This window comes from Seriola aureovittata, chromosome 10 (genome assembly GCF_021018895.1).
Source record: "Seriola aureovittata isolate HTS-2021-v1 ecotype China chromosome 10, ASM2101889v1, whole genome shotgun sequence".
Classification (NCBI taxonomy): domain Eukaryota; kingdom Metazoa; phylum Chordata; class Actinopteri; order Carangiformes; family Carangidae; genus Seriola; species Seriola aureovittata.
Genome location: NC_079373.1, coordinates 5091223 through 5114992, shown reverse-complemented (window position 1 = coordinate 5114992; position 23770 = coordinate 5091223). Strand labels below are relative to the sequence as shown.

Sequence of the window (23770 nt, the reverse complement as noted above, 5' to 3'; positions counted from 1 at the left end):
GACCTTTCTGCTATGACTCAGTATCTGTAACCACCAGGTCATGGCAGATAAATGAACGCCTATCAGGTCACATCTGCTACCTTCAACATGAAGGTCATGCTGAATGTGGGGGAGGTGAGCGAGGTCTATTCATCTTCATGGAGATTTTGCTGAGCAGTCTCCTCCAGCATCACTCTGCTTCTCAGTTGTACAGTTTCTCATTTTCACACACGGCGCTGAGACGAGCAGCTCTGCTGGATCAGCCCCGGATTAAAAGCCTTGTTCAAGACAGAATCTGTAACTGATAGCTGCTTAGTGACCGCAGGCTATGATTGAAAATGTAAGTGAATTATTTTGGCTGTTAGAATCATTCCGGTTTTACCGGCCAGTATGAGGTTTCTTATATATTTATTCATTTATTTATTACAATGAATGTCTCTAAAAATAATCAACTGGCACTAACCCAATACCCATAAACTTTACAGCTATTTAGTGCCAAACAGAACAAATCTTTTTTTTTTTTTTTTTTTTTTTTTTTTTTTACAGTGACACACAGCTAAACCGATGTGCCAGATGGTTTGTAACACAGAACCATCTGGGAAGGCTTCATTAGAAACTGTTTGGAAATTGGGAAGGCGTTTCAAGAGAAAAAAAGGCAGGTGATTGGATGAACCACCCGTCTGTCACATGATGTAGTAGGAGAGGCCGAAGAGGAAACACAGCACAACAACATGCCGCAGTCTGAGGATCTCTGAAAGCTAGTTAGCATGTGGGTAGATGACTCTTGCCCTCTTGCTGACTGCGAGGCAGCTGGATCTCTCACCAAAGTTAACACACAGCAATGTTTACTCTCTATGAAGTGACAGTTTATGTCCACAAGGACATTTCTGGTCTTCATCTCTTAGAAAACTGTCTTGTGCAGACGTCTATCAGAACCATAGACTGTATATAACAAGATCAGAACAAATAAAAGCAGGTCAACAAAATGACATAAGAATCCTTAAAACACTCACGCCACAGAGGCCGACTTGGAGGCCGAAGAGACGTCTCAGACCCGGAGGAGGACAGAGGCTGCTGAGGGCTGTACAGAGACGTCTGGCTCTGAGAGTCAAACAGACTGGAGAGCGCTGGAGCCAAGACAGAAAACACATCTACATCAGTTTCCAGATGTCACATATCAAAGCAATATTACAGGAATATTAGTACAAGTTAGTATTAACTCAAACAGTCATCTTTAATAAACATATTTAATATTTGGATTAGCTTGAGCTTCCCTGGTGATGTTGTGTCGTCCATCATTTGTTTATTTTGAGGAAGGGTCACTGTCCTTCTGAATAGTAATTTAATTTGGGAACTGCTCATTCACCCAGTATGAATGTAAACACCCAACAAACTGTCCAAATATTCAGTGTTTGCACTTTACTTTGCATCAGGAAAACACATCAAAATAGACTTGAGGCATCAATGCAGAATTTTAGGCACAAATTTCTTTCAAAATTGTCCTGTTTACAATAAATCAGTTTTTCAAATATTGCATATGGTTTGGACAAAAAATAACCTTCAATTACATTATTTATAATTAAAAGATTTGACTCCAACTTGTGCTTTTTTGCCTCCAAATCAGAAACCTTCTGGATTTTATAATTAGTGGAGAACTAAACAATAGAAAAAAGTTTCTATCTATTGCTGTGTCACAGTGTTGACCCACCTTTCATGGTTTTGGCGTGGGCCTCGCTGCTGCTCTCACACACCGTGTTGAGAAACTCGTCCACCTGCTTCAGAGAGAGCGAGTTGTGCAGCGTCTCCAGTGGGTAGATAGAGGGCACCATGGAGCAGCCTTCAAACCCTGCAGCACAGACACACAGACAGACAGACACACACACAGCTGATCGTACCACTTCTCCATCTGACAGAACGGGTGGAGGAGCGGTGACATTACAGCTCTCTCTGCGTGATGGCTGTTCACTCTCTCAGCGCGGCGGCCATTTTTATTTGTTAACTAGCCACACAAACTTTTAGGCTGCTGTAAGATCTACAGTTAGTAGTTTATTACTTATTCACAGCAGCTGATACAACAGACAGTTGGTAAAGTAGTCAAAGTAACTAACCAGAGTATATGTCGGCAGACATATGATGAGTCATAAGGCTGATGTTAACTGGTTAATACTTTGGTTAGTGAGACCATGTCAACAAAAATGATTTGTTCTGATCACTGTCATAAATGTACAGTAAGAGGATGTGCACCGATTCACTCTAATTCACACCACATGGAAGAGAATTTCTAATCTAATCATTGGCACACTGGACAGACTTTTAACGTCTGGAGTCTGACTTGTATTGAAAGTGATGAAATTATGCCACAGATTACTGTGCTCTGATTGCTGTTTGGTTGTTAATTTACTCATAAAATAAACTTTACGGAGCTTTGTATGTGCACATAAGGCACAGGTGATGCATACTAGGGCTTTTTCTTTAAGTGAGTGTTGGATATGAGACCCAACATTAGACACAAGGTGCTGCCAACAATAATGGGCCATCAGGAAGCAAAAAGACGGTGCATCGTTTACACTGCAGGAAAACTTCTGCTGATATGCAGCTTTGTTTGTCAATGTTAAAATAACATATCTGAAATATCTTCTGGAAAACAGAGGTGCATATATGTTTTCTTTTACCTAGGTCAGTTTGGATTTCCAATAATCCTGACAGCATGAGGGAAGAAAAAAAATTGGCCCATATATAAAAAAATCTGGGCCGCTTAAGTGTCCTTGACGAGGACAGTAATTGTCATGAACTGTGACCTTGATGATGACGGGGGCAACATGAAAGATGATTTCTCCTTTGTAACAATCATTTTACTGGTTTTGATAAGAAGTGGATTGAAAGTGAATTGACCACAATCCTGGTATCTTAAAAAAAGACTTGAAAACAGATGTGCTGTCCATTATATAGGTTGTATATAGTTATGTTCAGAATATTTATTATGCTGAAGATGAATATATCTTGATTGACAAAGTTATGTGGATATACTGTATATTCATGCATGTACTTTAATACATTTTCCTTACATAAATACCTGGAAAACTACATGTTGCTGAGAACCAACACAGCGGTGCCATGGTGAGCCGACACACAAACCTACAGCAAAAACAGTCCACGGACATTCAGTGCAGCTTGACAACGAACACGACGATGAAGTCATTCCATGACAAAAAAAAAAAAAAAAAAAAAAAAAAAGGGGGAATGGATGGAGGTTGACGCAGTGCTTTCAGTTCATCCATCTCCCCAGAGAGCATGCTGATCAGCCTCGCACGTCTCCATGACTAATGTGTTACGACTCCAGATTTTTTCACGGCTGTTCCCTAAAACAAGTCGTCTAGTCTAACGACACGAGCAGAACGAACTGTCGTCAGCAGCTAATGGACAAGAACCGTTCAAGGTCTTGAAGGGTCCAGATATGAATTTCCCCAGATGGTAATTTGTTCAGTCGCTCAGTGTTGATGTTTCTCATGGGATCATTCATGGACATCAAGAAAGATGTAAATGATTCTGAGGCTTGTGTTTTTTCTGCTTTCACTCCGATTTATATCGACAATGTAAATATCTCTACATGACATTTCTTTGTCGACTAACTGTCTGATATAGACCACAACACAAAGTACAACAGGACTGCAGGGGCAGGACACATGACAGACAGCTGCTTTAACGGTTGTTACAGGGCGTATTTAATCTTTCAATCTTTTCCGTACTGGATTTTGGCCAAAGCAGCTTTGTTCATTAGACCAAGCCAAGACTGCTGTTCAACACCAAAACATCTTTCTGCCAAAGCTCTGACGACAAAAGCAAAAATAATACCTGCGATATCATAAGGATGTGGAGGGAAGGAGGAAGTGGTTTGATGACTCAGCAGATAGAGATGTATATCACGTATTTATGAGTTTGATGGCGCTCTTAAGGTTTACTACATGACATTCATCCTCCCCTCTAACTGTTTATTCTGTCTTTACTGAGCTGTCTAATGAAGCAGGAGCAGTATAAAAATAACAGCAACTGGATGGCATTCATCACATTTCCCTCCTCATCTTTGCTGCAGCCTCTTCGTGTGGATATCAAATTCAGCTCACACACTAGATGCAGTGGGAGCAGGAAAAACACTGATGCTACACTGCACCATACATTCAGCCACTTGCCAACACAGGCAGACAGAAGGAGAGGAGGACAGAAAAGAAAGAACGATGATATTTAAAAGAGCAAAAGAAAAACTTTTTATTTTTTTATTGCCGTTATCCCTACAAATTGTGCAGCTCCATTAAGGTTGCACAACATGCCAAGACGTGCTCCAGAAACACTTTATAAAATCAGCAGTTTATGAGCAGGCTACCACTTAATTAGCCAATTAAAATGAGGGATAAGATAATGACCCAAATCTTTCAACAGACACTCTCATATCTGCCACCTGGCCAGGAAGCACATTCTGCAGAACACTGGGGGGAGACACGGTGAAGCCCAGTACCCGACCTTTGCTGTGTGAAGGCCAAATTGGTGCCATCAACACCTCTGACTCCAGTCTACAGACAGAGCTCGTTACTGGACCAGTGCCAGTTTAAAAAAAGGCATGTTCTGTGCAGAAACCATTACTCCAGATGGAGCATGCACACAATGCAGTTAGACAAGCCTGAAACTCTTCTTCCAGAGAAGAGTTTGTCTCACTGGTCATCAAGTGCCCACCCGGCATGCATGTAGAGCAATTAGTCCTGTTTGTGCAGATTCTAACATTTAGAAAGAAAAGATAGAAACTGATGGAGGTTTCCTCATAATAAAAACTTTTTTGTTTGAAAAAAGACGTGTAATTTTGTGCAAAGGAGGACAGGGGATAAAATAGACCTAAGCCTTAAAGCCACAGTGAAATACAAAGTTCTAACAAGCGTCATTGTTCAGTTATCTTTTGGTTTTAATTAATATTTATATACAAGTAGTTTGCTTTTCTTTTTCTGTGAGTGCGTTTCCATCCGACTGTTTTTATGCACATTTTTGATTTGTGTGTAGGGTGGAAACACTGGAAAAGTTTTCAAACATTGTTTATGCTTGGCTGAGGTGGGAAAGTTGGTTTATCATAAAAAAAGAAAATACAACAAACAGACTTGGTGAATAAATCCTAACGGCCATGAAGCACATGACTTTTACACTTTTATGCTTCATGGCAGCAGATGAAAACATCAGATCTGTGTGGAGCAAATGATAATATCTTCAAATTAATGTATGAAACAAACATAAATGCAATATTTCTTGTTCATGTTTTCTATGCTTGACTGTCACTCTTGTATGACATCATCTCTTCTGCAAAGGTTTATAGAGACCTGACTACTTAGCTACAGTTAGGGTTGCTACATACTCTTTATCTTGATGCAGCATCTATAATATTTGCATGTACAAATTAAATTGCATTTTATTTTACAGATAAACTGAAGATGTGGTTAAAATTTGACTGAATGTGGATAGAAACTAATGACTAACATGGGGACATATACATAAATCCATCCAATCAGATGTGATTTGGGCGAAAAGCTTACATCAGCCATCCTATAAAACCAGTTTTTGACCGTTAGCTAATGGGTGGGTGTAGCTGTTGGAGATCAGAGATCTGTTTCCAAAGAATGTTGTAGAGGTCTAATTTATTCACTTAACCCTCATCTCTGACCACAGATGTAACAGTAGAGGTGAGGGAGGTGTGGGTGGCGCTCAGTCATCTACTGCTCCCTAACTCTCCAACTCCAACTCTCTACTTCTCTGCATTGCTCTGTGTCACTTTTGCACAACGCGTTCAAATCAGTGATCAGATCCTTCTCCTTCAATGTGTGACACTGCAGAAGATGCTCTAACTTTAAGTCAGCAGAAGAAGGAGGTGGTCCTCATGCTGCTCCTGTCTGACAAGATCATCTAATATCGATTTTTTTTTAAGCAACACATAATAACTGCTGTTTCACTGTGACTTTAAGTATGATGAGGAAGATGGACATTTCTCGCTTTGAAAGCCACTGTTAACCCTCTGGTTGTCATGCAAAACAACACAGAGAAGTAGGAACAGGTTTACAGTTGGGCATGAAATGGAGCATAAGAAGAAAAAGGATGAATGCACAGACGCAAAACCAGACTGGAAAAACCACAGTCTAAACTACAGTCGATGCAAAGCTCAGCTGGCACTGGCTGCGTCCCACTTGCTCCAGACGGGAGAACGAAAGGGGAGGCAACAGGAAGTGAGCGGGGGAGTACGGGAGCTGACCGTGAAGGGATTCTGGGAGCTCCTGACCAGACATCAGCCAGGTCTTGAGGAGGCGGAGGTGGTAGGGGCAGTGATGCAGGTGGTGGGCCATGGCCCTGTCCACAGCCAGAGGGGCAAACCCCAGCAGGGCCAGCTCAGCGGGAAGCCCCTCCAGCAGCTGGACGACATGGAGCTCGTCTGAGGGCTCTGAGGGGCGAGAGGCAGAGTAGGGACAGAAGAGGAGACAGAGAAAGTACAGTGGAGCAGGAGGAGTGACAGGAGCTGTGCCACACATGAGAGCACAGAGCTAAAAGAGCAGTGTGGCTTCAGGGAGGTGGACTGTGTTTGTAAAGAGGCTGAATAGAAAAATAGACAAAAAATAAAATTAAAAAAAAGCATGAGAAAATGGAGAATGGGCTGCAGTTTCAATCTACGTGACTTCATTTAATCAATACACGTGTTGACCTTTAAGTTGTGAATGAAGCAGACCAACCATGCCTGAGCACTGCTGCAGCCATACACAAACAACTGACACACTCCCTCTCATGTCAAAGCAAAAGGTTTAGACAAAAGAAAACCTGACGTCAAATAGAGACAGCAGCCAATAATCTATAAAATCACTAGTTAAAAAGGAATCAATGAAACAGATATATTTCACACAACAGCAATCAGCAATAATATTGTTCAAAGAGAAAATCTATAAACCAGAAATAACAGTGACATCCATAATTTGCAGCCCCCCCCCCAATAACAACTGTGTGGAAGACAACAAACAGGTGCCGTGACGGTTCCCTCAAATAAAGAATGTGTATATGAGACCTGTGACTTTGTGATGAGGCTGGATGAACTACCAGGAAAACTCCCAGCGCCTCCAAAACACGTTTCCAGTCACATGGTGAACGTAAGTCTAATATTCCCTCTCTTTCAGCTCTGTTTTTGGTGTCTAACAGCTGCCAACATCTGGCTATTTCAGTGCTAAATGATCCACTTTGTTCACCAGCTAGTCACCAAGTGTATCTGGCAGATGTTTGGCGCTGAGAAGAGAGTGTGCAGTGGGTTTTTAGAGCTTGTTCTGTAAAAACATCTGGCTGCTGTGGCCGAAAACAACTTTGAGTCGGTCAGGAGGGGAGCTGCAGATCCAGGTGATAATCCTCTGTGGGTTCATCACTATGAGCAACCACTTTCACATCGTCATATTCGCTCTGTTGCCCTTTCATACATTATTCTCATAAAAACATCGATTATAGGCACTTTAAGGCAGCACATGCATTATTACCATCTTGAGGTCCATGTTGTTTGTCCCTTATACCTGAGGTACATCTATTTTAATGCCTTTTTATTTCAGTGTATATGGAGCTCATACAGAATAACATTGTGCTTAATAAAAAAAAGAAAAAATGTAACAAAAACAACTACAGTTCATTTTTTCCCCTGGTCAGTTAATCCAGCCACGACAGGAAAACGATTTAAGGAGACAGTGCAAGACCAAGTGAGCAAAATATCTCCTGATATTTGACTAATCAAGAAATAAATCACAAATTCCTTTCTGCTGCTCAAACACGCAACATAAACAAATGACAAAACTCAGACAGTACACATATTGCTTTCCCTATGTGATACAATATTTCACCAAGTAACAAGGTTATGAGAAAAGACAACTGCCCACTGAGAATCAGAATAGATATTTCATAAGTGCTAATCTGCTAATTTCCTCAGTGAGTGCCACAGGTTTCCTCAGGCCGCGGCCAAATGGATAAAAATGTGTGCACACAATGTGTGTGTGTGTGTGTGTGTGTGTGTTACCTGCACAAATGTCAACCAAACATCTGAGTTCTGGTTCTACTTTAGTCAAAAGGTAATAAGAAGCATGTCACTCTGAAACACTGCGCTGACTGTGAAAATGTCATGTGACTGGTTTATGACTCGATCTAAAAGAAAATATACAATTGAAAATGTTCTCGACAATGTTTTGTTTTAAATGATTTCAATAAAAGTCCCCAGCAACTACACACTCTATTTGTTAGTCACCCTGTGTTTTACTTCTACAGACATTACCTTATATTATATAATCTTTATCTCTGTTGATAAGTAAAAGTAGCTGCAGATCACAGAATTTAGCTTAAGAAACAAAGCTGAAGGAAAACAGCTTATTTATAAAATAAACATGATTTACTATACATATTATATTGTAATATATCATATTATTATTATATTATCATCCTAACCCTATAACACCTTTCATGAATACCCAAGTCATTTTTATTACTTAAGGTCTTAAATTTCTATTTGACAGACTAAAGAACCTGGAGATAAACATCCATCGCTGTAGTTTGTTCAAACACTTGTCAACATTATCTGAGATTTCTGAATGACACAGACTTTGCTCGTCATTCTGAACGCGTCAGATGATCCTGGCACTTTGGACGACATGTAATTTCTCCTGCTGAGGTCAAGTCAACACTAATCAGGCGGACAACACATGATGGGCTGTTTCTGAGCTATTTATCTCAATCCTAAACCCCATTCAGTGACATCCACATATCCTCACAGGACGTGTTGTCAGTTACGTGCTGTGATGTGCAGCAGCTCTTAATTTGCTCTTCCTCAGTCTAAAAGAGCCAGTGGGGCTGCCATCAGGGAGCTCATACATGAATGATCTCCCGCATACACAGTGGTGGATTAAAACTCCCTCACCCACGTTTCAAGAATCAATCTGCAGCTTTAATAATGATAAGAAACAAATAACTGAGGAGTTACTCTCAATAAAGAAAACTTCACATCAAGCTCATTGGCTACTCCCCGGTGACACAGAGAGACGGCACTGAAGACAAACGGACACGAACATGTTGGAGACTAAGTGTGAAAGCAGCAAACTGCTCATTAACTGCTGAACCTTCATTCTTTGTACAATAGTCAGTTAGATTCGAGCGTCTGGCTGTATGAGTGGATTACTGCGGCCAGGAGGCTCGCTTGTGTCTACTTCTTCTCTTCTAGAGACCAGTGGGTATGGCTGGGTAACGGCTCACTGGGCACACCTGGGCACATCTGGGCTACTTAAACCCCTCACCGCTACTGACAGACTGACTCCCACAGTATTTTTGATTCTTTGAGTTAAACGTTGGTTAAAAATAAATAATTGTCTCTTTGCTTTAACTCCTTGTGTTGCCTCCTGTTTTCTTTGTCATGGCTTTGAGCCGGTCGTGACACAACCAACAGGTTGAACAAACACTCAGTATCAAGTGGGATTTTAAAAAAGCAGAACAAGTAGGTTCTTTCAATTATAGTGCTACAGCTAGCAAATTTTTTAATTATCGCTTAATCTGACGATTATTTACTTGGTTAATCAATTCATTGTTTGGTCTCTGAAATATCTGAAAATGGTGAAAGTGCTATTATAATATCCTGAACGTAACATATTCTAATGTGTTGTTTGGTCTGACCAAGAGCCCAAAAGACAAACATATTCTAATACAATGATATAAAGGACAGAAAAGCAGCTGGAGAAACAGCCAGAGTATATTTGCTTAAAAAATGAATGATTAAACAACCATAAAAATAGTTGCCAATGTAAAATGATTTTTTCAATCAACTAATCAATGGAATGGCTAACTATTACAGCTTGTGTCAATTATATCAGAATTAGAAAAAGTTGCCAGTGAAATGGCAACTTTTTGATAAATCAATGTGATTAAAAGAAAACCCTCTTCACTGAGAAATCAATGGTTGAGCAAAAAAGAAACTATGGCACATTGTCTAGTATACTTATTGACGTTTCAGTGCACAGATCAGGTTATTTTACCTGATGATAACAACAATAACCTGATGAAAGCCTGTGCACTGAAACATCGCCAATAAAGTTTTTTCCAGCTGAGAATGTGGTGCACAGTGTGCAGGAGTTTTTAGCTCTACCTCAGTCGGCCCATGGGCTTCACCGACACTCCTGTCGATTCACAGGTGAGCAGAAGTTCTGCTGACAACTGAGAAATCAATGAAAAATAATTTAAAAAAAAAAACTCTAAGACTAATAGACTTATTGTCCCAGCTAAATGAAGTTGAACACAACTCATCCTTGTCCTGTTCGATGTGCAGGTAAAAAAAAAAATTCCAGTTACTTGAAACATGCGAGTCAAAAACCACAACACTGAAAACATCACAGTACAGGACGTCTTACTGTGTGATTTGGTGAAGAGCTCCTCATTCACTTGTTGAGATGCAGCTCACCTGTAGTTTAAAGATCAACCTAAAACCCCCTGAAAAAAATGTTTCCTCTGACATCCAGTGGTTTAACTTCTCACCTTGCGGCAGTGACGTAGAGGTGCACTCCAGTGTGTGATCAGTGCATCATGACAACACTGTTGGGTGCAGTTACAGATGCAAGACATTTATCTGACCACAGCCACCAGTGATGATGCATGTGGAAACTTTTTTAAATGACTCTTTAAAGTTTGTAGTCAAAACTAAGAAATTAATAGAATAAATGATTTAAAATGAACAAAAAGTGCAGGAGAGGATATGTTATGATGTGTGCACAGATTATCTGCACGTGGAAATATATCTGAGGAAGGAGAGATATATCCCACACAGGGCACATACATCCATACCGTGAAGAAACAGCGGGATCAGAGAGGCAAATTAAACAAATGCAGGCAGAGCAGGTGGTGTTAGAGGTGAGGGCCGAAAACAACACAGGGTACAACAAACACCGAGGGTGTGTGCGGAGAAACAGAAACTCGTGAGAAAAATTTGAATCCTGGAGACGTTTAATGTAATTAACGCAGCCAAACGTCAAACCCCCCAAAAACAGAAAACACAAGAGATGTTTTCCCACAAAAAGGTCATGCAAGATAACAAGGAAAACTGGAGGAGTGTCGAAATGAACTTGAATAAATACAGACATACCATTAGTCGGATGCCTGGCAAACGACACAGAAAATCTCTTTACTGCCGGCATAGAGAACAGCTCTGAGGAGATAAGAAAGGTAACTGGTATTACTGGGACTGCTGGTACCTGTGTCTGCCTGGTTGCCTGTTTGTATGTGTTAACATGAGGAGGAAAAAAAAGAAGAGAGAAAAACAGGATGAAAGAGAGAGGTAGCCTGTCCATTCATCAATGTCTGTCTGCCAAACAACATGCGTGAAAATGAGAGTAATCTCTGAATAAACAAAGAGGAGATAGGCTATCAGAGGAAGTGAAGGGAAAGGTTATGAGGTGGATGGAGTAAATGATGGATGTTTTGGTTGAATAATAAACATGCAGGAGGAGTGATGCTGAGTCTTAATCTGAAGGGCGTTACTCTGTGATTGGAAACAATCTGAGAATCCACTCTCCCTTCTCCACCTGACCTAAAATCAGCTTCCGACTCTCTTTTTGGCTTTGAAGCAGTAGTTTGACATTTTGTGAAATACACCTATTCACCTTTTTGCCAAGAATTAGATGAGAAGATTGATATCCCTATTATGTCTGTAGTGCAAATACGTCGCTACAGACAGCAGCCTGTTATCTTAGCTTAGCATAAAGCCTAAAAACAGAGGGACACGTGTAGCTTGGTTTTGTCCAAAAGCAGCTAAATCTACCTACATGTACCTCTAAATCTCATTAATTAACATATTATTTCTTGTTTTCTAAACCCAAACAAGAACTGAAGTCATGTTTCTGACCACCTGACAAATAGGTCTAATATTCACTCTATTAGCTCTGTTTTTGGTCTCCACCAACTCCTGAGGGAAATAACTGGCTCTGTAGCTGCTAAATGCTTCACTATGTTCACCACTAACCCCGTCTGTATATTGCCTGGTGCTGAGCAGGTAGTGTACAGTGCTTTAAGAGCTAAGAGTGGATCAAAACAATAAAGTTGCAGCCTGAAAAAACAAAATGATGAAAGATGGTATGGAGATGCTGAGGGGAACTGAAGAGTCAGGTTATGGCTCTGTGTGGTTTAATCACTACAGGTGACCCCTTTCATACAAAATTAGTCATGTGATCCACTGTTAATATAGAAATATTGATTATAGCCAGTTGTAACTATATCATTGAATTTAACAAAAGACTTGCTTCTGCCACTTTAACTCCAAGTGGTAGCAACGCAAACTCGACCAACCCTAATGAGAAAAACTGAGGTTTAAGCCTGATCTCTTTTGCAGGATCCAGGATCACTACATTACATTACATTATTAGTGTTAAATTACATCAAGTTTAAAATCAGTTCAAAAAAACATTGGAGCATGGTGGGTGGTGTTGATTAAGGTGTATGTATCTGACAGGGCTGTGGGGGAACATAAAAGGTTGGCATTCAGGTTTGCATTCAAACCAGGACTGACTTCCTTCTATGTTTCCTGTAACAACAGATTGATATTTTGTCTGGAAGCAGCTGTCTCTTCCCTTAAATGAACAGCATGGACGTCAGTCCAAACCCGACCTGTCTCTCACAGAGCAGCATATAACATGATGTAAGAGCCGAGAGAGGAAAGCATCGGTTTGCTCGTGGCAGTGTGTAGCCTTGCAATCAGAGTGACACCCAGTGGACGAACTCAACACCTCAGTTTCCTGCGTTTCAAACCCGCAGTGGGAAGGAAACTCCCTTTAGTTTAGCCAGTGTGTATTATATGTATCCATATGGATACATATAATTTGCCAGTAAAATGATCCGCTGCTGACTTAGCCTGAGGGTGTCATATTCATCTTTGGAAGCAACTAAACAAACTTGTTAAACTAAACAGATGTGACCATGAGAATGATATCCAACACAGATGTTTGGGATAATTAAACCCAATATAAGGACCCCTGGTGGCTGTGAAAACAATTTGCTTGTACTCACCATTGGCAACATAAAACTGAGGGGAAAGTGTAGAGAGGGAGAATGTGACTGGGGATTATGTAAAGGTGGACTATTGGGTCTTGAAAATATATCTGTTCCAAATAACAGGCCGAGTTTCTTAATGTGAGGATTACCTTGAATTGTGATTAATGAGAAAAGCCGGGCTTCTGGTTTCCAGACACAAAAACTACTTTACTTAATTATGAAATGAAATTCCCTGAGAGAGGATCTATGTACATAATGTACTACAACATGCACAGAGAGAGAACATTCCAGCACATTTGGACCCAAGAAGACGGAAGTGTGATCAGTGTGTGGTCATGCTGATCTGGAAAAACACTGATCACCTATAATGTCACACAATCCAATGCAAGGTTGCATGCCCAGCATCTGCTGCACAGCCAGTCATCTCTGCTGTCAAATCAGTGCCACTGTCATGCACACTAAGGTAAATCGCTCAAAAAGGTGATGCAACAGTTTGAAATTGCTGGTTTGTTTTGGAAAAGGGAGTGAGAGGAAAAGGAGCTTTGATCCAAAAAGCAGTGACAATACTGAATGTCCCAAAAAAATCAAAGGTATCGGAAGCTTGGGGAGAAAAAAAGAGGAAGAAAAAAAAAAAGTTTTAAAGCCAGAAAGAGAGTTTGGAGACCTCAAAAACGATAGAGATTAAAAAACAAACAAAAAAAAACAAAACGAAAAAACACCCGCCTTGTGAAGGAAGACAAACAATGGTGTGAACATACCGAACATGCCAATCTGGCATGGCAGACTGCCGGGGGACAGAGGTGGTTTTCGGTGGTGGTGGTGGTGAGTGCGGACGTAGTCCCGCAGGTTGGGGGCGCTACAGGACACCCCAAGGGCAGAGGCACTGAAGAGGCCAGAGCAGAGCGAGCCTGTGTGAGGAGGAGCCGGGGTGGGAGGTGTGTGGGGTCAGGGGATGGGTGGAGGTGTGAAGGGTGAGTATTAGTTTTCATTACACACCATGCCATTATTGTCATAACAAACTGTTGCTATGGGCAGTTTTTGGCATGAGTGGGTGTACATCTCAAAGGATGTACACCTGTGTGAAAACCTTGTAAGTACAGTTTGGGTGACTTTCATGTTTTCACTTTAATTGTGAAAAAAAAAATGATTATAAAAATGTACAATCAGAAAACGTTGTTCCTAGACATGATGACATACAAGCTACAAGGTTTTCACAACAGGGACTGCATCTATAAGACCCGTGTGTGCTTATGTGGGTGCATGCATATGTATGCGCCCACATAGTGCATACAGAACATGTGTGTTTTGTATGCAGAAAGCAGCAGAGGCGTGATGAACAGGCCGAGTGTGGAAATGGGACTGTCTCAGGCCCCTGCTGTGCACAAACCATCTGTAGTTGCAGTTATTGCTGCCAATACCAAACAGCCAAATTCTCTTTTTCAAAAAAATAAATAAAAGATTTATTTTTTCATATCAATATTGAATTTGTAGACCACACAGAGGAGGAAATATCTTTGAAACTGCAAAGAAAAAAAAATTAAAGGGCCTCAGTGTTGAGTCTGCGCCTCATTCCTTTGTTCTATAAACAGTAAGAAGGTATGAAAAGCAGCTCACTAAGGTCGTCCCCGACACCTGCTGCTCGCGTCTGTGACCTGAGCCGCCAGTGTTGTTGGTGTTGGAGATGAACGGGGAAGGGGTCACTCGGCAGCCTCACACTTACTATACATAAACAAACCGGCAGGCTCCACTCAGAGAATACCCAGAGGCTTAAGATGGAGATGCTTTGATGTCGTGTAAACACAGAACCAACTGCTACTTTCAGACCTGTGATAATCAAGCTTTGAGTGGCGTGATGATGATAACATATTGAGGGAGAAGATGCACTACAACCACACTGCCCTTTTGCCTGATGTTTACGATTACACTTGATTGGACCTGTGATTCTTTTCATATTCGTAAAGGCTTATATTTGCCTTCCTTCTTCTCTTGCACTCATTTATTTTCATTATCTCTTTTAGGTCTTGCTTGTGCAAACAGAAGCAATGTAATCATATTAACTAGAACTACCCTTTTTTCCAGGAGGAAATTGTGTATTGGTAAATAAAATACTCCATCATTTAATCTATTTACTGCTCTGGCACAAGAGAGGTAAAGACTTGCTGACTTTTTAAATAATTAGAGCTTTAAAAGATTTTATAAGCACTTCTTATATTCTTGTGTAATATCAATCTACGTAGTGAAGCTGTTTCCTGTAGCCGGGTGAGATACAGTACATGGGTTTCAGACTCCCAGTGAACGCACATGACAAAACTGTTTGGACAAAGGGACTCCACTCCCCGTTCTCACATTCATAGTTTTATGGTTTTGTCCACACGTCTTGATTTAGCCACCGACCTTTCCTGCTTGTGTGAGTGTCACCATGTTAGCAGGTTGTTGGAGGTTACATGCCCTTGGGAACTGTTAATACAGCAACACAAGAGTCCTTCAAGGGTCCTTTCATGGGGGGAGGTTAGATCAACTAACCTGGAACATTTTACTTGATAAAATGCAAATGTTAAATTAATTTATTAAGGGTTCATTGTAGCAAGAGAATGAACCATATTTGGTGCAACATAGAAGACATTTTTAAGCGTTTAAAGTCAGTGTTTTTACACCCTATTTTTTCACACATAGCTTTTTTACTGGTCAACAACAATGCTGATTGGTGATCAGCTAATATTTAACCCCAACCTAACGGGCCCATCAAGTGTGTAAGATTGTACCGTTATTAACCTGCTATTAATTCTCATTGTGTGCATGAGCTACCTTTTCTTTCAAATAAAATGATGCAATTTTATATAAAACTGTAATATGTGCTTTGTTTATATTGCCTTGTATTTTTAATTTTTAGCTTTATGACCAGCATTTTTTATTTATTTTTTTTTTTAAATATATTTTATTTCAGGATTTCACTCCTCTAACAATAAGCTAAATCTAAGCAGACAGAAGCCACACAGAGAAATGCTTGATTTTTGAGTCTGCTGTTAATGTGCACTGTTGTCCCATAATGCATTGCACAAAGGAAATGAAGGAAATAATTACAGCAGCAGAAAATGAAATAAATTGATCTTGAAAAACAAAAAAATCTTAAGTTAAGTTAAGTTTACTTATTGTTGACATGCTGCATTTCTTTCATCATGTTATGTAGTGTACACAATTAGTATGTAGTAATTAGGACATGGGTTATGTTCCCACATTGGTTTTGCTGTGTTAATTAAACAGCAAAATGTCAAACTCCAGTAAACAAAGTCCACTGATTTAATGTGATCATAAGAGGCATTGTTCAATTCCTGTGCAGACCTCAGACGTAACGGACAGAAACACCTACAGTATGTTCACTATGTTGTCACCTTATCACCCGGCGGGGGGGATCGGTACCTCTCTGAACGCTTCGTAACACCAGAGATCCTGCAGTTGGCTGTGAATGCAACTCTCCCCACTGACCTCTTGCCTAAATAGTTTGGAGTCTGATCCTGTTTGGCTGCTGCTAAGCTAAGCCGGGGAGGAAGCTATGTGACCATCGGAGAGCGAGAGAGGGCAGGGGAGGGGGGTGATGGAAAGAGGAGAAGAAAAACAGATAAAGAAACGCAGGAGGCACAGAGAGATGTGGAGAGGTGGGAGGGTGAGGGAGAGTCAAAGTCAGGGCTTATGATGAGGAAGAGGATCGGTGAAGACAGCTGGAGATAAATGCGATGTGAGGTCAGGTCAGTGTGTCTGTTGGCATAAAAACTCTCTCTCTCATACTCTTTTTTCCCTCCCACACATGTACAGAAAACACACACACACACATACACACACATACACACACATACACACACACACACACACACACACACACACCAGAAATGTAGTGCCCACCTAAGCCACTGGTTGGTTTGATCTCAGGAGACTGGCGTGAACACGAGGGGAAGAGTCGGTGGGACGTGCAGCCTTTGGAGGACTGGGTGGGAGAGGTCTCAGAGAGGACCTGAGTGGGGGCCATGGAGACCAGGGGTTAAGACTGAGACGGTTACCCCAGTAAATCAGGGACCTGATGTCTCCCATTCATTTAAACAAAAACAGAAACAGTTTGATATAAAGGAAAAGAGAGAAAAGACAAAAGCACAACCTCTGAACTGAAGACAGACTACATTTAACACTAATCAGACTACATTCTGCTTAAACACTACTACTACTACACTGGTACCTCCATGGAGCCGGTCTTGCGGTTGCGAATCATGGGAGACCTTCGCTGGATGTTGATCGGCTCTGAAACAGGAAGTGCCTGGTCTGGTTGGTCCTGGGAAAGGTCCTCCAGACTGCCCTGATTCGGCTTTTTGTCCTGGTTCTGATTTGATCAGAGAACACAGGACAGAAATTATTACCATTTCATATACGGTATATTTGTGTTCATGAACTCACATGCACTGGATGATAAAAACAACCAAACTTCTTAAATGCAACAACAAATATTTCTTTCAAGTTTTTTTCACGAGGCAAAACGAATGTCATGAACTAAACTATTTCAACGCAAGGAACCAACCAAATCAGCAAAATCTGATGAAACACTACAAGAAACACTCACAAGAGAAACATGTGCTTTAAGTGTTTCAGTAATGTATTGTTAGAGTTAAACACAGTTCACACAGATAGACAGATGCTGCCACAACATAACGGCCTACATACCAGTGTGGCAGAACATAAAGGTTTTATGAGAGTAGATCTGCACATGACAAAAGCCTGATGTTGACGAACAACTAAAATGTAACTGCAGTTAGAGGCAGTCGTCGGGTTTCTGTTGCAGTTTCGTGCAAAATAGAAATTTAAAAAAACTCAACAAAACACAGTAGCTTTTCTGTTCCATTATGTTATACAAACAAAGCTGAGTTTTCTCCTCTCACGATGTCATGCTAATTAAAACTGATGACGGATTTCCAACAGTCTGACTCTTGATTGGAACTGGCATGATAGAGCAGGCGCCACAACATTTGTTTCCATTTTAATTTTGTGCAATATTGCTTTGTCTTGTAGTCAGAAAAAGCATCTTGTGCAAGCGACATCAGAGTTTTTCCAAAATTCACATGTTCGCAGTTTCAAGTTGCGCATTAAGCAGGTTCATGGAAACGCACCTAGTGACACTACATGATTATTTAATTATCTGTCCTGTGGACAGAGTTATGTTTTTACCACACAATACCTCAAAACTAAAAAGTTAGTCATCACTGCGCAAGCAAGAGCTCACTAACTTTTCAAAATAACTTCCCACTAAAAAGGCATCTAACTTCTGAGTCTAATTATGCAACACTATCAAACTTTGTGTGCATGTAAGCAGAGAGAGGAACAGGCAAAATCTCCAGTGTTTACAATTCATAATTAACAATTAATCAATTTGGGAGCCCTGGAGAGCTCGTTATCTCTTTAAGATAGAACCACACAACAAATGTGACCAAAAAGAAATAAAAAAGGTAGAGAGGAAGGAGAGGAAGCCCCAGTAGCAAGTAAAAACAGAGATAAATGGCTAAACCATTCATTAATTCCAGATACAGTTCTGCTATTTTGTGCATCATCAGATATTAAAATGGTTGTTAATGGAGCAACCAAAGAAACAGACTGTCTCAGACTAATGTATAACACTTATAAAAGACAAAAAAATGCAAGACAACCACACACACACACCTCAGAGGAAGCTGGGCGGAAGCCGAAGCCAAGAGGCACGTTCTCCTCATCTTCACATCCTTTGACTCCCGGACTGAAGTGAAGCTCAACATGGAAACGCTCCTCTGAGGACGGGTCCTGCTCACCGCGCAGATATAAAGACATAAAGAAATCAATACGTAAAACTGAACATAAATGAGAAAGACCTTTGTAACTAGGGATCAACCAATATGTTTTTTTCAGGGCAGATACCGATTATCGTTAATCAACGAAACCGATGACTGAAACCGATACGCCAACACAAAACTACTGCTGTATAAGGACACTCACTGTGGCGTCCAGCTGTTTCTATAATTTTTTACACCCCATTTATATCAATGAATGTAGGGCAAATAACAGAAACACCTTTTTATAATGTTACACAGCTCAACACTACATCCTACACAATGATAATCAACAACAGGTTTATTACAAACAAACATTATAACCTTCATGAAGGAGGATTTACTGCAGGACTGTTGCATTACACTACATCAGTGTTACCTTCATGTTCCTAATAAACTGAGTGTATATTAATAATTATCAGTTATATGCACAGACTTCAAAGAGCCTGACTTGAATTAATTGGTTGATCTGGTGCTGTTCTCACCTGTGAACTGATTCACCTGGTAACCTAAAGATGCTCTTCAATAGTTTTATCATATATTATTATTATCATCACCGCCAAATAAAATGTTTTACACCTGCCCTATTAAAATGTAATGCAGTAACACGTTAACTCTTTTTATTTTATTGGTTATAAGTAAAAAAAAAAAAAAATAACGATACCAATAATCGGAAAATGATGAATATTACCACCAATAATCGGCCAGGCCAATAATCGGTTGGTCCTTATTTGCAACCCCAGTAATGCAGCTCTCTGCAGGCTGACCTTATTGTTGTCCTCATACAGCATGATGACAATCTGTGTCATATAGTTGAGTTCAGTCACAGCACTCAGGTAATCCATCGCCTGTTTCCACTGCTGGTCCTTCTCCTCCTGATACACAGAACATACATATGGTAAACACATGCAACTGGTGTGAGACATTGGCCTGTATTTAGCAACAATGAGGTAATAATTTTTTTTTTTTTTTTTTAAAAAAGGTCCATATTTTACACTTTCCCATATATTTGTGGTTTTAAGAAACAAAAACCATCTCAATGAAGTTCTACATCTCCTCTCTCAGGCTTCTCTCTGGAGCTTTAGTAACAACAGGTCAGTGAGCCAATCAGAAGAGAGGAGACTCTGATTCTCTCTTCTGATTGGCTGACTGTTTTCTGAGTGATCCAATAAAAATATAGCAGATTTCAGGTAAATACTCAGAGAAACCAAATCCTGCAAGGTTGGATTGTGGGTCCAGGTGGGCGGGGCTTGGGGCATGGCTGAGGATGGTGACTGCTTTGTTGTGACATCACAAAGTTACAGAAGTCCTGATGGCTGGTTTTAAGGCTCAGTTTCTGAACACAGGCTGTGTGCATTTCTCTGTGGACTGAGGCTTTGATACTTTCACTGTATTAATAAAGACATGACAAGGATATCTCACTTTATACAATATGGGACCTTTAAATATACAATTATACTGAATGCAGAACCCTATTGTTGTAATCGCCCTGCTCACTGCTGTAGAAGTGTGTAGGACTGTTACACTTATCAGGAGAGTCGCCTCTGTTAGCAAAAGACAAATAATCACATATTTTGCTTTTAAGAAACTCATCCATAAACAAAATTGCTAAGAAAAAATAAATCACTCGAGTGGTCCTTCCTTGTCACTAAGTGAAAACTGCAGGCCTCTGATGATAAGTTCCTTATAGCCACCAAACTGACTTCAACTCCAAAAACTGTCTCCATCCTTTACGGATATTCGCCTACTTGCAGTCAGTGCAACGTTGATGTAAACATCAATTTGTAGATCTGCTCTTATTCTGGAAAATTATCATCAGTAGACACAGAAAGAACGGACACCATCAGTCTGGTAAACTGATCTGTCAGAGAGGATAAAAGCAGAGCGTACATCCAGCAGTCCTCCGTAGCGGAAGATGCTGAGCAGGGAGTGAACGTGGCTCTCGCTGGTGAAGTAGAGACGTGTCCGGACGTGACGACCAGGAGACATCACACCCCGAGAATACCTGAACACCAGGGGACAGGAAATGACACAGGATCTCATCAGTCAGTGCGTCACCAGTATTTACTGTAAACATACGCAAACACAGTTGCACGTTAACATGCTTGTTTGTGCTTCAGTGGTGGTTTTTACACTCACAGAGGGTGCAGCTTGTTAACTGCCTCATCCTCATGGGTCCTCTGCAGGTCCAGCTGGATTTTCTTCATCAGAGGAACACAGTATGCCTGAGCAATGTCCAGTTTCTCAGCTTTGCTGATTCCATACTCCTGATGTGAAAGATATAGAGGAAGAAAAGGTCATTTCACTTTTGTTTTAATCTACTTCTCCATGGTAATGAGGAGATTGACCACATCTCAGAAGGCAAGGAAACATGCCGGACTCTCTTCAGCATCACAAGGCGAAGGCAGATTATCAGTGACACATTTATGCCTGGAGGCCTTAATATAAAATTCAACAGCTTTTCTGTGACTTTGCAAAATTATGCTGTAGAACTACCATGACCTAAAAACTTATTCTGTCACTTGATTTTATTCCTTGAGTTTTTTTATACTGTTTTCATGGTGTGTTTAACAGTAATAATCCCATAATAATAAGCATGAAATGCTTATTTGCACAGAAGTGTTCCTTTTTTACTGCTGGATCTTATTACCTTCTTAGCTCAAACATTATAATTTTGCCATAGGGAACATTACAGTTCCTTTCTGTAATATAATTGTTTCATCTCCACCACAATTATCTGCAAAATGCCTCTTGGTACGTTTCTCTAATTTGACCCATTTGTTAAAATCTTTGACTTCAACAGATTCCCAGCTTTGGCTTTCTGGGATATATTCCTATATTACCACACAACTCCATACCACAAAATGATAGATTTCTATACGGTTAAAGCATGCTATTTTCTACACCTTATAAATGACACACTATATTATGTTCTATATTTGGCAGGGCCAGTGTTCTGCTTTAACCTGTGGTATAACTATGTCAGCCAGGGCACGTGACAGTCTGAACAGCTCCAGCGTGTCCTCCAGTCCCAGCGAGGCGTTGTGCTGCGAGTCATATTTGATACAGTCGTATATATCTGGGATCTTGCTGATGTCATAGCGCCCGTTCTTCATGCGGAAGTCTCTCTCTAGTTTGGACCAGCGCTGCAGCATCAGCTCCAACGTCTCGCTGTGGTAAAGCTGCAGGTCTGGAGCAAAGCACCGGATGAGTTGGCGTCAAACTTTCGCAGAGACTTAATGAATGTGTAGTTTCACTTATCACTACGTGGACACATTAGCTTTGTCTGCATCTGTCTGATACAGCAGATCAAAGCAAAGATCTCACAGCTGAATAGTTTCTCTTTTGCAAACCTGAACCTAAACACAGGTACTGGAGGTTCACGCTACCTGCAGACTTGGGGTCCTCCAGTCTCTTTCGGATCTGTGAGGTCAGACTCTGGATGAGGGCGTACACCTTGTCACAGGTCGTGACTGGATTCTCTATGACCTTCATGGAGTTCACCAGTGATGGGCTACCTGTTGGGGCCAACTGGAGCCCAGTGGAAACAGGACACTGATAAAATGTTCTACATATTCACATTATCTGTGGATAAGGTGAAATATTTCTGAAATGGAGACCTGAGAATCACGTCCAGCTGTTTAACTCACAGAGAATTACTTGCAAACAGGACATTGCACAAGTCATATCTTATCAAATTCAAGTCATTTTAAATTTTCATTTCAGGATCTCACGTTTGACAAATACCTTCTCGTAGTCCTGCGGAGTATACTCCTGATCCTTCTGCATGATTTCATGTAGCCGGGCCTTCACCTTCTGTTGGCAGTCAGTCAGAGAGTCGCTGTCGCTGTCCAGCAGTCCATTCATGTTGGCACTCTTCACCATCTGGACCAGGATCGGTGTCAACTCTCCCTCTAGAGCCAGCAGACCCTGCAGAGAAACCAGAGGACTCTAACTGAAGCTATTGTTGGGCATGTCTGTTTCTATTTAAGCTACAGTCAAGATTAGTTGGGGTTTTTGAAGAAGTATGGGACCTTTACTTTGAGTGACTTCAATTTTCTTGGTGTGGATCTACAGCCTCTTTAAAATCACGTTATTTACTCAGGGAAGCCTGATTTCCTGGTGTTTAATGCTGAAAATACTGTAATTTATTTCTGTCAAATTCTCAAATCAGATTCTATATTCTCTGAAGTGGAGCTGAAATGATCAGGAGATTAATTGTTTACCCAAACAAAATGAAATTATTCAATATCCATTTTAATTATCAAAGATTTGTTTGTAATCTCTCAGAAAAAGTGTCAAACATTTGCTTGTTGTGGCGTCTCAATGTCAAGATTCACTGGATTTCTTTGTCATATAGGTAAGGGGACAATATTTTTGAACTGTTGGTTCGACCAAACAAGTAATTTGAAGACATCCCCCTGGGTTTAGATAAACTGATGGACATTTTTCACAGTTTTCAGACAGTTAACAGATAAAATGATCAATAATCATCAAGTTAATTTATAATGACAACAACCCTTAGTTGCAGGGAAGCTTTCAAGCCGCAGTAGAACACTGTGTACTGCATCTTCAGAAGAACTGCAGCTGAATCCAAAGCAAAACGTCACACACATAATACATGTGTGTGACTCCAATATGCAAAAGATGTGAGGCAGCCAGAACACCTAAAGATATACATGTCTAATATTTTACTTTTTACCTGACTACCTTTGACCAGCATGAACATACTGTAAACCATGGGTGATGGTATAAGCATCCTGCTAACAAAAGGAGCACATATTACAAATACTGGGAATCACAGTATTTCACTTATTTGTCACCAACACATGGTGTAGCAACAAGTGGATCTCAAGCATCTTTATAGAGATTATATCCTCCACGTGTCAAGAGTTCTT

The 23770-nt window shown here is 40.6% G+C and overlaps 1 protein-coding gene across 5 annotated transcripts in view; it reads right to left on the bottom strand.

The window, feature by feature from the left end:
• ppip5k1b (diphosphoinositol pentakisphosphate kinase 1b) overlaps window positions 1–23770 on the bottom strand; it is a 53452-nt gene that overhangs the window by 4918 nt on the left and 24764 nt on the right. The window contains exons 17-29 of one of the 5 annotated variants that reach the window (XM_056387366.1): window positions 22620–22802; window positions 22262–22403; window positions 21839–22062; window positions 21012–21139; window positions 20763–20877; window positions 19640–19747; window positions 18730–18846; window positions 17261–17401; window positions 16933–17041; window positions 13794–13943; window positions 11135–11197; window positions 1688–1825; window positions 993–1106 (exon numbers count right to left, since the gene is read on the bottom strand). In XM_056387366.1, coding sequence (XP_056243341.1) covers window positions 993–1106; window positions 1688–1825; window positions 11135–11197; window positions 13794–13943; window positions 16933–17041; window positions 17261–17401; window positions 18730–18846; window positions 19640–19747; window positions 20763–20877; window positions 21012–21139; window positions 21839–22062; window positions 22262–22403; window positions 22620–22802 — 1732 coding nt within the window. Of the gene's footprint in view, window positions 1–992; window positions 1107–1687; window positions 1826–11134; window positions 11198–13793; window positions 13944–16932; window positions 17042–17260; window positions 17402–18729; window positions 18847–19639; window positions 19748–20762; window positions 20878–21011; window positions 21140–21838; window positions 22063–22261; window positions 22404–22619; window positions 22803–23770 lie in introns of those variants that run through there. The other 4 variants (XM_056387368.1, XM_056387367.1, XM_056387369.1 and 1 more) reach the window with 4 other exon arrangements.